Source organism: Chiloscyllium punctatum, chromosome 2 (genome assembly GCF_047496795.1).
Source record: "Chiloscyllium punctatum isolate Juve2018m chromosome 2, sChiPun1.3, whole genome shotgun sequence".
Classification (NCBI taxonomy): Eukaryota; Metazoa; Chordata; class Chondrichthyes; order Orectolobiformes; family Hemiscylliidae; genus Chiloscyllium; species Chiloscyllium punctatum.
In genome coordinates, this window is record NC_092740.1 from 15,591,990 (window position 1) to 15,609,617 (window position 17,628).

The 17,628-nt window shown below is 41.9% G+C and overlaps 1 protein-coding gene across 14 annotated transcripts in view; it reads left to right on the forward strand.

Moving 5' to 3' along the window:
- The window catches only part of htt (huntingtin), a 264,314-nt gene that overhangs the window by 54,804 nt on the left and 191,882 nt on the right, over positions 1 to 17,628 (forward strand). For 10 of the 14 annotated variants that reach the window (XM_072594050.1, XM_072594086.1, XM_072594068.1 and 7 more), the window contains exons 8-10: positions 4,395 to 4,573; positions 5,232 to 5,436; positions 12,458 to 12,505. In XM_072594050.1, the coding sequence (XP_072450151.1) occupies positions 4,395 to 4,573; positions 5,232 to 5,436; positions 12,458 to 12,505 (432 nt within the window). The remainder of the gene's footprint in view (positions 1 to 4,394; positions 4,574 to 5,231; positions 5,437 to 12,457; positions 12,506 to 17,628) is intronic. The other 4 variants (XM_072594095.1, XM_072594104.1, XM_072594151.1 and 1 more) reach the window with 1 other exon arrangement.

A 17,628-nucleotide genomic window follows, 5' to 3' on the forward strand; every position in this document is an offset into this window, starting at 1 on the left:
AAAATCACAATATTGCATAATCTACTGGTGGACTATATTGGCCCTGCTGCATTGTAACCACAATGTCCATTGTAGATGAGAATATAGGAATTTTTATATAGAGAATGTTAGCAGAAAGTGCATAAAATCAGAATAAAGTGGGTTCATATTGGCATAGAATTCAAGAAATGTGACATTAAACTCAAAGTTGTACAATTTTAAATTCAACTAATGGTTTATTCTGACTTTATTTCAGAAACTTAGCACTCATGATTGCGGGTAATAGCAGAAATCAAAAGAATGATCAAGTCAAAATTAATGAGATTTTCAAGTTACTACAAGGATTAGTAAATGGCGTGAGCAGTTTGTGTCTAATGATTTAAATGAGGGGCACAGGTGTAATCTATTGAAGTTTGCTTGCTTTTCCACTTAGTTTTATGAAGTAATTAGTCAGGAGGATGCAAAGAGACGACAGAAGGATATAGACATGTTAGGTGAGTAGGCAAGTACACAGATGGAACACAATGTAAAGTTTGACAGGAAAAGTGGAAACTAAGAATATTTTGACTTCAGAGATTAGGAAATATTTACTTCCAGAGAAACCTGGCATTCCGGTAAGTTAGCATGTCAGTTCAGCAAGCAAATGGCAAAGCAGTTGCTGTTTTTAGCTTTTGTTCAAAGGTGTTTGAGTATACAAATAAGTGTGTCTTGCATGAATTATATGGAACACCTGAGAATACCTCTGGCAGCAGTGTCCTGTTTTTGTCTCCTTGCTTAAGCTTATTCATGTTCTTTATACCAGGAGTGTAACAAAAATTCACTGGACTGATTCCTGCGTTGACCTATGAGGAGAGTCCTAGTCATACAGCATAGAAGCAGGCCTTTCAGCCCAACTTGCTCATGACGACCAGGCTTCCTAAATTGACCAATCCTATTTACCTGCATTTGGCCCATTTCCCTCCTAAACCTTTACTATCCATGTACCTGTCCAGATGCCTTTTAAATGTTGTAAATGTACTTGCCTTTATCACTTTCTCTGACAGCTTGTTTTGTACATGCCCCATCCTGTGAGGAAAAAGTTGCCCCTCTCAACTTAAATCTACGCCTTCTAGTTTTGGACTCTCCTACACTGAGGAAAAGAATTCCTTACCTTTATCTGTACTCTTCACGATTTATTAAATCTCTATAAGATAACCCCTCAGCCTCCTATGCTCCAGGGGAAAAAGTCCCTCCCTATCCAGCCTCTCCTTTTCACTCAACCTCTCTAGTCTCTGTAACATCCTTTTAAATTTTTTTTTTCCCCACCTTTTCCAGTTTAGTAACATCCTTCCTATAGCTGGGTGACTAGAATTGTATGCAATACTCCAAAAGTGGTCTCACCAATGTCTTGCGTAGCCATGACATAATGTCCCAATCCTGTAGGCACAGCTCTGACCTATGAAGGCAAATGTGCTAATTGCCCTCTTCACCACTCTGTTATACTACCGATGGCACCACTTTCAAGGAACTATGTACCTGCACCCTAGGTCTCTGTGTGACAACACTGCCCACGGCTCTACCAGTAACTGCCCTGGTTTGTCTCAACTCCATCTGCCATTCCTAGGCCCACTGGCCCAGTTAGTCAAGATTCTGTTGTGTTCTTACATAACCTTCACTGTCCACTATACTAATTTTGGTGTCATCTACAAATTTACTAACTATGCCTCCATTTGTTCCTATCCAAGTCACTTTTATAAATGATAAACAACAGTGGATTGAGCACTGATCCTTGTGACATTTCACTATTCACAGGCCTCCAGTCTGAACAGCAACCCTCTACCACCGCCCTCTGTCTCCGACTATCAAGCCAGTTTTTATCCACCTGGCTCGCTCTCCCTGTATCCAATATGATCTAACTATACTAGCCAGTCTACTATGTGGAACCGTGTCAAAGGCCTTGCTAAAGTTCATGTAGACAATCTCTACACTCTGGCGTCATTTATCATTTTGGTCAACTCTTCAAAATACTCAAGATTTGAGAGACATGTATTCCTATGCACAATGGCCTTCTGTGACTATCTGTAATCATTCCTTGCCTTTGTGAATTCACGTAGATTCTGCCTTTCAGAATCCCTCCAATCTACCCATTTCTGATGTTAGGCTTACCGGTTTGTAGTTCCCTGGCTTGTCCTTGCAGCTTTTCTTAAATAATGGCACATAATTATACATCTCCAGCCTTCTGGCACCTCAGTAGTGGCTGTTGATGATGCAAATATGTCCACTAGGACTCTGCAATTCCTCCTCAAGTTTCGTCCTTTTCACTATAGACAATCCCATTAAAGAGATCACTCCTTCTCAGTTTCGCCTATATGGCTTCACTGGATGACCAGTCAGGAATGTTCTCTAAGTACTGCTGCGATGTTTTCCCTAATCAAAGACACCTTCTCCCTCTTGTCACGACTTCTATCCTTCCACAGCATCTGTACCCTGGGACATTGAGCTGCCAATCCTGTCCCTCCCTCAACCATGTTTTTGTAATAGCCATGATATCCCATTCCTTTTTCCAATCCAAGCCCTGAGTTTATCTACCTTACCTTTCACACCTCTTGCATTGAAAGAAATACAGTTTAATTCATTAGCCTTCCCTCATTCCTTGCCATGCTCTTGCCTTCCACGTCTATTTAACTTGTACGCTAGCTTCAACCTTCTCTTTTGCCTAAGTACTGTTTTGTGGCCCATCCCTCAGCCAGACTAGTTTAAACTCTCTCGAGTAGCTTTAACAAATCTCCCTTCCAGGATATTGGTCCAAGAGTTGAGATGCAATCTGTCCGTCTTATGCCCTAGAAGAGGTGCCAGTGATTCAAAAATCTGAATACCTCCACCAGCTGATTAGCCATGATTCTGCTGTCCTATCCTCCTATTCCTAGTTAAAAATCACAACATCAAGTTGTGGTCCAACAGGTCTATTTGGAAGCACTAGCTCTGAGTGCTGCTCCTTCATCAGGTGGTTGTCCACTTGATGAAGGAGCAGTGCTCCAAAAGCTAGTGCTTCCAGATAAACCTGTTGGACTATAACCTGGTGCTGTGCGATTTTTATTATTTTTTAAAAAAAACTTTGTACACCAACACCAGCATCTCCAAGTCACTCCAATTCCTAATCTCGCTATCACATGGCATTGTGTGTAATACATGGATTACTATCCATGCGATCCTGATTTTTTTTTTAACCTCCTGCCTAACTCCTTATATTCACTCTGCAGGACCACCTCTTTTTATTGATGTTGGTACCAATGACCTCTGGCTGCTCATGCACCACTTTGAGAATTTGCTGTAACTCCTGTGAAAAGTCTTTGACGTTGGGGAGGCAGCACACCATCCTGAAGTCTTGTTTACAGCTGCAGAAACACCTCAATATGTTCCTAACTGGAGTCCCCTATCACAGTTCCATACTTGGATTTTGCTGTACCCTGCTTTACAGCAGAGCCAGTCATCATTGCTGCTGCCATTTTCCCCTGAGAAGCTATTCAGCCCACCACTATATCCAAAGTGGTATGCTTCTTTGAGAGGATGACCAAAGGAGATTCCTGCATTATCTGCCTACCTCTCCTGATGGTCACCCATCTACCTGACTGAATCTATGGTGTGACAACCTTCTTAAGCTACTGTCTATTCCACCCTCTGCCTCCTGTATGCTCCTCAGGTGCATCCAACTGCTGATCCATGTGGCCTGAGATGATCTGCAGCTGGACACACTTCCTGCAGACATTAGTTGCTGGGGACAATCAATTGCTCCTTGTTCTCCCACGTCTGGTTGAGTAGATGATGACTACTGTAGTTTGCAAGAATGAGCAGTGATCTAATTGAAACCCATAAAATTCTTCAGGGGCTTGACTGGGGGAAATGGTGACAAAATAGAATTCAGGGTCGCTGTTTCAGGAAAGCGGTCAGCCATCTTGGAAAGATTTCTTCTCTGATAAATTTACTTATCTTTTGGAATTTTCCATGCCGGAAAACATTGCAGATTGTATGTCTTTGTGTATTCAATACACTTGTATATGGGTGTTTTGTACATAAGTAAATTGAATGATATGGGGCTAATGTGGTAGGTTGAGGTGGAGAAAGAATTGTCTATTACCTTATTGCAAGATAGATGAGGTTCAGAGGACCAAAAGGCTCTTTTCCTGATATGGTGTTTCTCTTCATTTTTAAATTGAAGAGTGTTGACCCGACCAATATTTTCTTTTTAAAAAACTGATGCCATTTCATAAAGGATTTGATAACACCTGTAAAGTTAGAAAACAATGAAAATACAAACCGTGCCAACCAGTGGTCATAATTGCATACTTGTTTAATCTTAGTAATTAAACGGGGTTTATGCCGATTGATTTTACTTGACTGTGAGAAAATATACAATGCTTGTTTACTTTCTGCTGCAGGTTTTATGGTCCCTGTGGAAGAAGACCGACCCACTCCTCTTATTCTGGGAGTTATGCTCACGTTGCGGTACCTGATGCCTTTATTGCGGCAGCAAGTGAAGGATACCAGTTTACGAGGCAGCTTTGGTGTGACCCGGAAGGAGGCTGAAATTTCTCCGTCCTTGGAGCAACTCCTACAGGTGTTGTATTTGGGTCAAACGTCAGAAGTTTGTTGGAGGTGTTTAAATTGTCCATTCGGGTAAAGACAGGGCAAGTTGATAGCTTATTTAATTCTGCTGCAGGTGTAGACCATTTGTTTTATCTCAACTGAATGAAACTCCTCTTAACATCTTGTGATTTAACCAGTCAGTGCCATTAGCAATATGTCTACTATATCTACTTTTGTGTGATTAAATGTGTACAGCCAGAGTAGGAAGGAGAGAATGCAGTGGTTTGATTTGTAAATGTTAACTTGTAAGTAGTTGACTGTGTGTGTATGTTCGCGTCCGTTCGTCCTTCCATCCCACCCAATTGGCCTATGCCAGTTCTTATGCCCTACACAACTGTCCTCTCATTGTGGACCTTGCTGATCTATCATTCCTACTGGTATTTTCACACCCTGAAGAAGGGCTCATGCCCGAAGCGTCGAATCTCCTGCTCCTTGGATGCTGTCTGACCTGTTGTGCTTTTCCAGCAACACATTTTCAGCTGTAATTGTGCGTCTGTAGTACTAGCTTTGCTCGTAATACTTTTTTTAAAAAAAGGTATTTTAGTATCAAGTACTACTGGCAAATTTGCATTATTCTTGCCAGCAGAAATATCAAAGACAATGAGCCTCTTTTGTTTCCTTTGGTACAGGCGTACGAATTGACACTACACTATACCCAGCATAGGGATCACAATGTGGTGACAGCAGCTTTGGAAATGCTGCAGCAACTGTTCCGTACCCCTCCTCCTGAACTGCTCCGGGCCTTGACTACTTCTGGCAGTATTACTAGAGTTAGCATTGCTCGTGATGACGTCTCAAACCGTGTTCGCAGCGGCAGCATCGTGGAACTAATAGGTAAGTCGCATAGATTGTGTTCTTTTTTTTGTGTGTTTTAAAAGAGGGCGTGTGTGCCTGCCCATTGATAAATTTATCAGTTACTGAAGTTTGTTTAACTGCTTTGTCTTTCGTTTGTGGTATCCGACTGGTCTGCGTTAATTTCCTACTAAGCTATAGCTGATAACCAAGGCAGCTGGATGGAGGTCAGATACAATTTAGTGGCAATCTGAGAGAATGACAAAACAAGTTTGGGGAGCTGAATGGCCTTTTTCAATTCATACATTCCTTGAATGAATGGCAACGGAAATGTCTTAAATTACGATGGATAAATGTAATTGACACTTTCAAGTGATCAGAAGTATATAGTAACTAATAAGCTCAATGAATGCATTAGTGTTAGAATTTAAGATCTAATTTGTTTGGGTGGGGGACATTTGGGACACCACCCACGCCCTCCACCTCCTCCATGATCTTCGCTTCCCCAGTCCCGAATGCTTTATCTTCACCATTGACATCCAGTCCCTGTACACCTCCATCCCCCATCACGAAGGACTCAAAGCCCTCCGCTTCTTCCTTTCCCGCCATACCAACCAGTACGCTTCCACTGACACCCTCCTTTGACTGACTGAACTGGTCTTCACCCTGAACAACTTCTCTTTCCAATCCTCCCACTTCCTCCAAACCAAAGGAGTAGCCATGGGCACCCGCATGGGCCCCAGCTATGCCCGCCTCTTCATCGGATATGTGGAACAGTCCATTTTCCGCAGCGACACTGGCATCACCCCCCACCTTTACCTCCGCTACATCGATGACTGTATCGGCGCTGCCTCGTGCTCCCACGAGGAGGTTGAACAGTTCATCCACTTTTACCAACACCTTCCACCCCGACCTCAAATTTACCTGGACCATCTCAGACTCCTCCCTCCCCTTCCTGGACACCTCTATTTCTATCTCGGGTGACCGAACCAACACTGACATTTACTATAAACCGACCAACTCCCACAGCTACCTAGGCTACACCTCCTCCCACCCTGCCCCCTGTAAAAACGCCATCCCATATTTCCAATTCCTTCGTCTCCGCCGCGTCTGCTCCCAGGAGGACCAGTTCCAATACTGAACAACCCAGATGGCCGCCTTCTTCAAAGACCGCAATTTCCCACCAGACGTGATCTACTATGTTCTCCACCGCATCTCCTCCACTTCCCGCTCATCCGCCCTTGAGCCCCGCCCCTCCAATCGCCACCAGGACAGAACCCCACTGGTCCTCACCTACCATCCCACCAACCTCCATATACATTGTATCATCCGTCATCATTTCCGCCACCTCCAAATGGACCCCACCACCAAGGATATATTTCCCTCCCCTCCCCTATCAGCGTTCCGAAAAGACCACTCCCTCCTCAGGTCCTCACACCCCCCACCAACCCAACCTCCACTCCTGGCACCTTCTGCTGCAACCGCAAGAAATGCAAAGCTTGTGCCCACACCTCACCCCTTACTTCCCTCCAAGGTCCCAAGGGATCCTTCCATATCCATCACAAATTCACCTGCACCTCCACACACATCATTTACTGCATCCGCTGCACCCGATGTGGCCGCCTCTATATTGGGGAAACAGGTCGCCTACTTGCGGAACGTTTTAGAGAACACCTCTGGGACACCCGGACCAACCAACCCAACTACCCCGTGACTCAACACTTCAACTCCCCTCCCACTCCACCAAGGACATGCAGGTCCTTGGACTCCTCCATCGCCAGACCATAGCAACACGATGGCTGGAGGAAGAACGCCTCATCCTCCGCCCAGGAACCCTCCAACCACAAGGGATGAACTCAGACTTCTCCAGTTTCCTCATTTCCCCCCCCCCCCCCCCCCACCAACATGTCTCAGTCCCAACCCTTGAACTCAGCACCACCTTCCTAAACTGCAATCTTCTTCCTGACCTCTCCGCCCCCACCCCCACTCTGTCCTATCACCCTCACCTTAACCTCCTTCCATCTACCGCGCTTCCAAAGCCCCTCCCCCAAGTCCCTCCTCCCTACCTTTTATCTTGGCCTGCTGGACACACTTTCCTCAATCCTCAAGAAGGGCTCATGCCCGAAACGTCGATTCTCCTGCTCCTTGGATGCTGCCTGACCCGCTGCGCTTTTCCAGCAACACATTTTCAGCGCTAGTGAACCCATCTTATCAAGATCCCATTGTACTCTGCGGTAACCTTCTTTACTGTCCACTGCACTTCCAATTTTGGTGTCTTCTGCAAACTTACTAACTATTCCTCCTAATGTTCACATCCAAATCATATATAAAATTCATGAAAAGTAGTGGACTCAGCACCAATCCTTAATGGGCCAATGGGCTGAGGAGTGGCAGATGGAGTTTAATTTAGATAAATGTGATGTACTTCAGAGCAGGACGTATGTGCCTAATGGTAAGGTCCTGGGGAGTGTTGCTGAGCAAAGAGACCTTGGAGTGCAGGTTCATAGTTCCTTGAAAGTAGAGTCACAGATAGATAGGATAGTGAAGAAGGCATTTGGTGTGCTTTCCTTTATTGGTCAGTGCATAAAGTATAGGAGTTGGGAGGTCATGTTGCAGCTGTATAGGACATTGGTTAGGCCACTTTTGGAATATTCTGGTCTCCTTCCTATCTGAATGATATTGTTAAACTTGAAAGTGTTCAGAAAAGATTTACAAGGATATTGCCAAAGTTGGATGATTTGAGCTATAGGTAGCGGCTGAAAAGGCTAGGGCTGTTTTGCCTGGAGCATAGAGGATGAGGGGTGATCTTATCAAGGTTTATAAAATCATGAGGGGCAAGGATAGAATAAATCGCCAAAGTCTTGTCCCTGGGTTGAGGGAATCCAGTACTAGAGGGCATAGGTTTAGAGTCAGAGGGGAAAGATGGGATCTAAGGGACAACTTCTTCAGGCAAAGGATTATGTCTGTATGGAACAAGCTGCCAGAGGAAGTGGTGGAGGCTGGTACAATTGCAGCATTTAAAAGGCTTCTGGGTGGGTATATGAATAAGAAGGGTTTAGAAGGATATGGGCGAAGCGTTGGCAAGTGGGACAAGATTAGGTTGGGACATCTGGCCAACGTGGATGAGCTGTACTTCTCTATGACTCTAAGTCCAGCTTTACTATTCAATGTCAATTGAAGCCTTTTACACTCTGGATGTTCCCTGTGTGTGAATGCACATTGCGATTGTCCATGACCCTTGATCTCTGCAGTGCATAAAAAGCCTTTATTGTGTACATATAATCCTTAGCTGTCTTCTAGACAATTTAGCATCTCTCCAGTAACCAACATTCCATTCAGAAATGTGGCTGTATATTTGTTTGAAGTGTCTTTTCTTGCAACAGCTCCTGTTATTCCAGTTTAATACAGATATATAACCATCAGAATACTACAGTATGAAAGGTTATTCTGTCCTTGATCCCAATTGCAGCAAATTCTATATTTCAAGTCTTTTCTATTGATTTTAGTTCGATTTGTCAATGATGTAACCATAGCACTTGAAGCAGAACAATATTATGTTTGTAACTTTAGCTTAAAATGTTTGGAGGCCTTTCTGTTCCAACAGTCAGTGTAAGGGCAGAGTTGATGCTATTTGAGTTGGCTGATAGATACCAAATCTACTTGTTTTAATTATGTGACAGCAATTGTCTTTATGACAATTAGCTTCAGCAACCTGGGTTAGGGTTGGTAAGTGTGGACATGAGGTGAAGTCAGAATCTGGCTTTACTGAGAGTATGCTCTCAGCTCCTTTGAACCCCCCCCCCCCCCACAAACAAATCTCAGCTCTCACAGAAACAGTTACTCTTAACAAGATGCTGATGTTTATGATGCAGTACTGTTGAAACAATTAGGAGCAAGTGAGGACTGCAGATGCTGGAGATCAGAGCTGAAAATGTGTTGCTGGAAAAGCGCAGCAGGTCAGGCAGCATCCAAGGAGCCGGAGAATCAACGTTTCGGACATGAAGAAGGGCTCCTGCCCGAAACGTCGATTCTCCTCCTTGGATGCTCCCTGACCTGTTGAAACAATTAACAAGGTAAAGGAGGAGAAAGAAAGATTAATGCAAAAGTCAGAATAGGAGAAATAGGAAACAGTCTAGCAATCAAAATATTTGATCTTTTTTCATTGCTGTGTTAATTTTTAAAGTGAAGCTAGTAAAGATACATGGTAATTTATTAAGGTGTAGTATTAATATTCACTATAAATTTAATGTGCTCTTTTATAGTAATTGTGTAGCTCTTACTGTGCTGCTTTAATTTGAATAAACTAATGTGGGTTATGTGAACATTGCAGAATTTTTTCAGTATTTAGTTTTGACCATCTGTGTCTAAAGGAGGTCGAAATACTTGCGCTCGCTCTCACATAGGCTGTACGTTCCAAATATTGAGAACCCACTGAGTAAATTTCCCTCCTTGTTGTTTTTTGGCTTTGGTAATTCAGTATTGATTTATCTTTCTGTGCAAGACCCTTTTTAATGTCGCTAAGCTTTTATTCTGCACCCTTGCCCTCATGGCCTCTAGCTGATGTGGGAAGAGAGCACCGTGTGAGTCATGTTGAGAAGTGGGATGCAATGTAAGCAATAGAAGTTCTGCTGATGAAATCTCTCTACTTTTTTTTTTGCATGCTCAGGAGTCTACAGTGAAGTAATGCTTGTCCTTCATGGCAGTGCTTCCTGGTCTGCTTGATGCACGCAGATTGCTGTGTCCGTAAAAGATCTGGGATCTTCCTTTTTCATTATTTGTAGGCTTGGAGCATTTGCAATTTACTGAATTGAAGCATTCATTGTCGCAAAGAATTTTTACATAGAAAATGCAAAAAAATTATTTGGATTACTGGACTTGAGTTTGGAGTTAGGCTGTTAATCTTACAAGACTAGATGGAAATGAAAAATAAGTAGTTGAGTTATTTTAATTGAACAACATCCACAATAGTTATAGCCAAATCTGGTATTTAAAAAGGAAAGTGGGAACCAAAGTGAGCATCACTCCTGTCATTAGTCTGGAGAATTAAAAGTAGAAAATATGGAAATGGCAAATGACTTCCACAGAAACACTGCGTCTGTCTTCACTGTGGCAGACACAAATAATCTCTCAAATAATTTTTAAATAAAAATGTGAAGAGAGGAGTTTAAAACAATACACTAATAAAATAATTAGAATGCAGTGCTGACATGTCCCTGAATAGGGGTGGCTCAGTGGCTAGCACCACTGCCTATCAATGCTAGTGACCTGGGTTTGATTCCAGCTGTAGAGGCGACTGTCTATATCAAGTCTTCATGTTCTCCTTGCATCTGTGTGGGTTTCCTTGGTGCTCCAGTTTCCTTCCACAGTCCAAAGTTAGGTGGATTGGCCATACTAAATTGCCCTATGGTATCCGAGGAGGAGGAGATGATGACAACCGCCACCACCCCCCAACCGTTTCACCATACATGTGACTCCACAGACACAAATGTGGTTGACTATGGGCAAATATGAACGAGCAAAGAAGTTTGGCCTTGCCAGCAATGCTCACATACTGTGAATGAATTTACAAAAAACACCATCAGCTTTTCCAATATGTGTTGGCGTTGTTGAGAGTATGGTGGTGAGCTGCCTTCTTGAACAGCAGTCTTAGGGTGTATATCTACCATGCTGCACTGGAGGAAGTTTTAAGATTTTGACGTCTTATTGGTTTTGGCACTGAAGGAACAGTCGGGATGAAGGGGTGGTGGTTTTTGTATATCTGCTGCCATTACCCTTTAAGTGGAAGTGGCAATGTATTTTGACGATGCTGTAAAAAAACCTTTTGGTGAATTTCAAGCAATGCATCTTGTAGTTGGTATGTACTACTGCTATTAAAAGGACTGAATGTTTGTGGATGTGTGTTGCCAGCTTTTTAAAATTTTTATTTCTGTGTTAGTTAAGCTTTTTAATTTTTATTGAATTCAGATTTCACTATCTGCTGTAATGGGATTGGAAGTAATGTTCCCAGAACCATTTTACATAGCTAATTTGAAACACTTTTAGAAACTCTTCAGTGGGCTGTGCTTGTTATTGGCAAGGCCAGTATTTGCTGCCCACCCCTAATTGCCCTTGAGTAGGAGGTGGTAAACTATCTCCTTGAACAGCTGAAGTCCATCCAGTGTAAGTACATCCTCAGTGATGCTGGGAAGTTCCAGTATTTTGATCTAGCGACAGTGTAGGGAAGGAGATAGCATTCAAAATCAGCTTGCTACTTGGCTGGGAAGGGAATACCTTGAATTTAAATATTTTGAAGGTTTCAGACTTTCAACCAAAATGAATGTTTTATAGCTTGCATTCATCAATCCAGTTTGCTTCAGCCCTTTTCAAAGCTTAAAACTTCCTCACCCCTCCCCCGCCCAAATATTCCTCCAGTTTACCCTTTGTAACTCTTACAATAGCTTGTTCATAGTAACCAATAGTCTTTAATTCTTTATGGTACTTCCTATCTTTTGCCAAGAGGTAGTAGTTCTCACACTGTGTGTTTGGGCCAGTTTTGCAGTTTGATCTGATTTGTGAATGCCCAGGAGGAATTCAAAGTAATTCGCCTTTCTGGACAGTCATGATTCAAATAATTTTCTATTTCATTCTTCCTCTCCTGATGTCCTGTAGGTTACTGATCACCACTCAGTATATCACTGCTTCTGGGTCATTCTTTTCTGTTGAAGCCGTAGTGAGAGCAAGTTGTTTTGTGCTAAGAATGCAAACTCTTCGGCTGACAGATGGCAATACATTGAACAGTGTAATGGAGGAATATTGCAACAAACTAATTTCTCATTTTAAGTGTCCTGCACCTATAAATGAGAATTGTTAGGATTGTTTACATGCTGAATGCAAGGGGAATAGGCAAGGAAAGTGATTTTCTTTCTGACTTTTCTTTTAGATCTGTTTTGTGTAGGTTACCATTTGTAATAATTGTGGGTTACAGTCTCCTTTTTCATGGCTGTATATTTCATTGTGGCTTCAGTCTGTTTTTATGGCTCTATATTTCTTGTCTTTTTTTCTTCTTCTGTTCTGTTGCATGCAGCTGGAGGGGGTTCTCCAGGCAGTCCTCTTGTCCTCAGGAAGCAGAAAGGTGACTATCCACAATCCTTACAATATATATTATTGAACGATGAATTTCAAGCTGTGCTGTTCGTTCTTGTGTCCTTCACAAGTATTGTGCTTTTATTAAGAAACTGCGTGGCTGGATTTCAGTGAAACTTGTTTAACAATAGATTATATTTTCATGTTTCAGGAAAATGCCCCAAATTTTACCTTCTCCAACTTGCTTTGTGCCTTGAAAGCTGCATCAGTACTGTGATTGATAGAAGAATTAGGTTCATAAGAGTCTGTACCCTGCTGTATTAAAGCTCATTTTGATCCCGTTGATGTTGTTGCTGGGAAAGTTATATCCCAGTTAGGAATCTGGCTTAATAGGTCATATTTTGCTTTCACACAACACCAGGTTATAGTCAAAGTTTAATTGGAAGCATTAGCTTTCGGAGCACAGCTCCTTCATCAAGTGGTTGTGGAGTACGTGATTGTAACTCACAGAATTTATAACAGAAGTTTACTGTGTGATGTAACTGAAATTATACGTAGAAAAATGCCTTGATTGTTTAAGTCTCTCATCTGTTGGAATGACCATGGTAGTTTTATTTCTTTCTTATGTAAATTGCAGAACTTTTTTAAAAAAGTTACATTCTCAAGTGAACTTTAACATTGGTGTCAGCTCAGAAAATGTATTCAATTAAGAATCATAATATCAATTCAATTAAAATTTATAATATTCAATAATTTCAAACAAAGTAAAAGTATAATCGCATTTAATCCCAAAGCACTTGTTTATAAATTAGAAAGTTTTTTTTGTATAGCACCATGGTACAGTTCCCAAAACACCACTTGTATAATCATCACTCCAATATCCTTGTGCTTAACACCTCCAAATAACGTACACTGAACTGCAATAACTTCTTCTTGGAGTTACCATACATCTGAGCTTCATGTGTCCTCCACTTCAAGTATTTAATCCCTTACTTTTCTGCTCTGGGATTAATAATAACTCTCTTCTGTCTAAAGTAATCTAATTCAGTATATTGATCAGTCTTCCCTCAGCCACCCTGTTCTAAGGAATCACACGGTTGCCTCAGTAAAGGTCAAACATGAAACAAAAAAAGTTCCCTCTCTTCTCTTCCACCACAGCATCCCCCACCCCTCAATGGCACGTGCATAACATATTCATGCACTCCCCCTGACTTACAGGAAAACAAATTCCGTCACACTGTTACAAACCTTTTTGAGGCTCCACTATTTACCAACTGGGTGACAAAAAATCTAAAATTAACCAAAGTTCATTTGTGCACAAAACCCATTCATTTTTCAGCCAGGCTTCAAAGTTAATTTCAAAATAAATTACCATGGAAATACGGAGAATGCACAAATGCATAACTTCAGATTTACTGAAAATCCTACTAGATGCACACTCAAAAACCAGAAACCCAAACTCTCACCAAATAACATTAAAAATTATGCATGCAAATCTTACGGTTTGTCATGATGTGGAGGAGCTGGTGTTGGACTGGGATAGACAGTTTTTAAAAATCATACCACACCAAGTGGTATAAACTTGTTGGACTATAACCTGGTGTGGTGTGATTTTTTTTTAACTAATGGTTTGAATCACACCATTGAGTTTTAATACAAGTTTTCATGTAGCTTAGTGGCATCAGTATCATTGTGACAACAATGTTATAAATTATTGAAAGTAACTGGATGTGAGAGAGACTCTGCCATGTTAAGTAAACCTGGGTTATCCATGTTTTGGAGGAAGGTGAAATTGTCGCTCTGTTAGCACTGTGTTTGCAGTGATAGCCGATACCACCCAGTAGCTATAACTTTGATTATGGAGCTTAATTGACTGGTGTTGAAAATGGCTGACTCCAAACTAAAGATGTTTAGGATTTGGGTTGTAGAAATCCTTTTTGTTTATGGGTTGTTGATTACATAAGGATCACTGCTGCATCTTTCACTGACAAGCAGTAGGTACCAAGTTGCCAAGCACTGCATGTCTCCTGGATCAAATTGTTCAATGTCAGGTGTAGAAAGAAAACTTATTTTCCGTGAATGCACTTTAAACTGTGTGTTGAAGTTTTGAAGAAGTGATAATTACAATATAAATTTCACTTCCTGCTAACCACTCCACTATTTCCTTTTTCCTTTCTACTTCTTGAAGGCATATCCTAGTTTAGGTTGCACTATGAGGAATTGTCTGCTGGGCCATGGTACACCATGTGGAGAACACTGCACATTTTAGGACATGGCTATTAGTTTTGTGTCTTTCATGAATAACTGCACTTACCAATCCAATTAGCTAGACCATAAACCCTCGGAACATTAAGTAGGCTATTCAGCCCATTGGGTCCATGCTGTAATTTAGTGAAATCATGGTGATCTGAAATCACTCAACCTCACTTTCCTGCCTTTTTCCCATAACCTTTGATTTCCTTACTGGTTAAAAAAATCTGTTGAACTCTCTCTTGAATGTATTTAATAGCCCAGGTCGAACAACCCTTTGTGGTAAAGAGTTCAGCAGATTCACTGTCCTCTGAAGAAATTTTTCGTCCTCTTTGTCCTAACATTGAGATGCCCTCTGGTCTGATACTCTCCCACAAAGGAAATAACCTCTTTGCATCTACCCTGCCAAATCTCCCTCAGAATCTTGTGTTTCAATAAGGTCATCTGTCGTTCTCCTAAACATAGTGGGCAGCACGGTGGCACAGTGGTTAGCACTACTGCCTCACAGCACCAGCTTCAATTCCCGCCTCAGGCGACTGACTGTGTGGAGTTTGCACATTCTCCCCGTGTCTGCATGGGTTTCCTCCGGGTGCTCAGGTTTCCTCCCACAGTCCAAAGATGTGCAGGTCAGGTGAATTGGCCATGCTAAATTGCCCGTAGTGTTAGGTTAGGGGTATGGATGTGTTGCGCTTCGGTGGGTCGGTGTGGACTTGTTGGGCCGAAGGGCCTGTTTCCACACTGTAAGTAATCTAATCTAAGAGTAAACAGAAATCAATTAGTATGAACCCACCTGCTCAATCTGTCCTCATGAGAAATGCTTGCATACCAGAGATCACCTTAGTGAATCTTGCCTTTCTCCCCTTAGATAAGGGGACCAGGACTGTTCACGATTTGGAGATGCTGGTGTTGGACTGGGGTTTACAAAGTTAAAAATCTCACAACACCAGGTTATAGTCCAACAGGTTTAATTGGAAGCACACTAGCTTTCGGAGCAACGCTCCATTAGGTGATTGTCACCTGATGAAGGAGCGTCGCTCCGAAAGCTAGTGTGCTTCCAATTAAACCTGTTGGACTATAACCTGGTGTGAAGGACTGTTCACGTTATTCTAGCTATGGTCTGACCAGTGTCTTGTCTGGTTTTAGCAAGACTCCTGACCTTTAAAGACCAGCATTCCATTTACCTTTTCTATATTCTGCTGAACTTGGATGCTAATGTGTTGTGATTCATGCATTAAGATTCCCAAATCTTTCAGTGCAGCTTTCTGATACATTTCTCTAAAATGTATTAAATGATGATGCTCTGATAAACATCTGCTTGCACTAATGAAGAAACTGCTGTCAGGAGGCATTCTCCTTTCCTGCTGAGTAAATTGTGATGCTCAGCTCTACACTAGAATAAGGCTGATGCTGCAGTGCAGTTTGACATGCTGCCATATTGATTTTTACTTGTGCATTTCTCTTTTACATTATTTTGACTTTTTGCCATCTTGAAAGTAGCTGTGGGTGAATGGGACAAGATGAATAGTTCAGTATTGAATGTCTTTCAAAATAATTTCGGACACTTTAGCATCATGCCCAGAATTTGCCTCCGTCAGTCTCTGGATTTCAAAGTGATTGGAAAAATGCTTCACAGGCAAGCACTGACAAGATCCCCAACCTGTTTCCAAGTCTGATGTCTTCAAGATTATGAAATGTTTTAGTTAGATGGATGCAAAGATGCTTCCACTCTGGACTGTAGCAATAGTCACTAATAAATTGAACAAGTAATTCAGGAGAAGGAACTAGATGAGAATGCAGGACTGAAAATGGCAGGAAATAATTGAGGTAGGTAATATTGATGCATTTAAGTGGAAGATAGGTAAACACTGATGAAAGGAATAGAAAGAAAAAGTTATGGTAGAATGATGCAATTTGAGAAGGGGAAGCTGGCATCCAATGTAACTGTGTTACAGTTGAATAAAGGCAACTCCAGAGGCATGACAGAGGAGCTGGCTGGAATTGACAGAGGAGCCTAACAGGAAAGACAGTGGAACAGCAATGGCAGGAGTTTGAGAGTAATTCAGGAGACATAGTAGAGCTTCATAGCCAGGAAAAAAAGCATACTAAAGGGAGGATGAGGCAACCATGGTTGACCAGGGAAGTCAGGGATTGCATAAAAGTAAAAGAGAAAACATAACATGGCGAAGGGCATTGGGAAGCCTACAATGACCAACAAAGGGCAATGATAAAAGAAAGGAGGAAGAAGATGATGAAATGTGAGGAGAGCTAGCCAGTAATATAAAAAAAATTGGAAGAGATTCTTCAGATATCTAAAAGTTAAAAGAGGCAAAAGTGGACATTGTGCTGCTGAAAAATAAAACTGGAGGAGAAGTAATGGGGAACAAAGAAATGGTGGAGCAACTGAACAATACTTTGCAACAGTCTTCACAGTGGAAGAAGTGTAACATCCTAAAAATTCTCAAGAGTCTGAGGGGGAGCAGAGGTGGGTATGGTGACCATCACCAAGGCGAAGATGCTAGAAAAACTGAAAGGCCTGAAAGTAAATAAATCACCTGGACTTAATGGACTACACCCTAGAGTTTTGAAGAGATAGTGGAGAAGTTAATGATCTTTCACAAATCATGAGTTCGGGAGGGTCCCAGAGGAGTGGAAAATCGGTAAGGTCTCCCACCCTTTAAGAAAGGAGTGAGGCAAAAGCTGGGGAATTATAGGCCAATTTGCCTGATATTAGTAAGATTTTGGAGTCCATTGTGAAGGATGAGATTTTTGAATACTTGGAAGTGCATGGTAAAGTAGGACGAAGCCAGCATGGTTTCATCAAGGGGAAGTCATGCCTGCCAAATCTGTTAGAATTATTTGAGGTAATGACCAGGTTAGACAAGGGAGAGCCGATGGATGTTATCAACTTGGACTTCCAGAAGG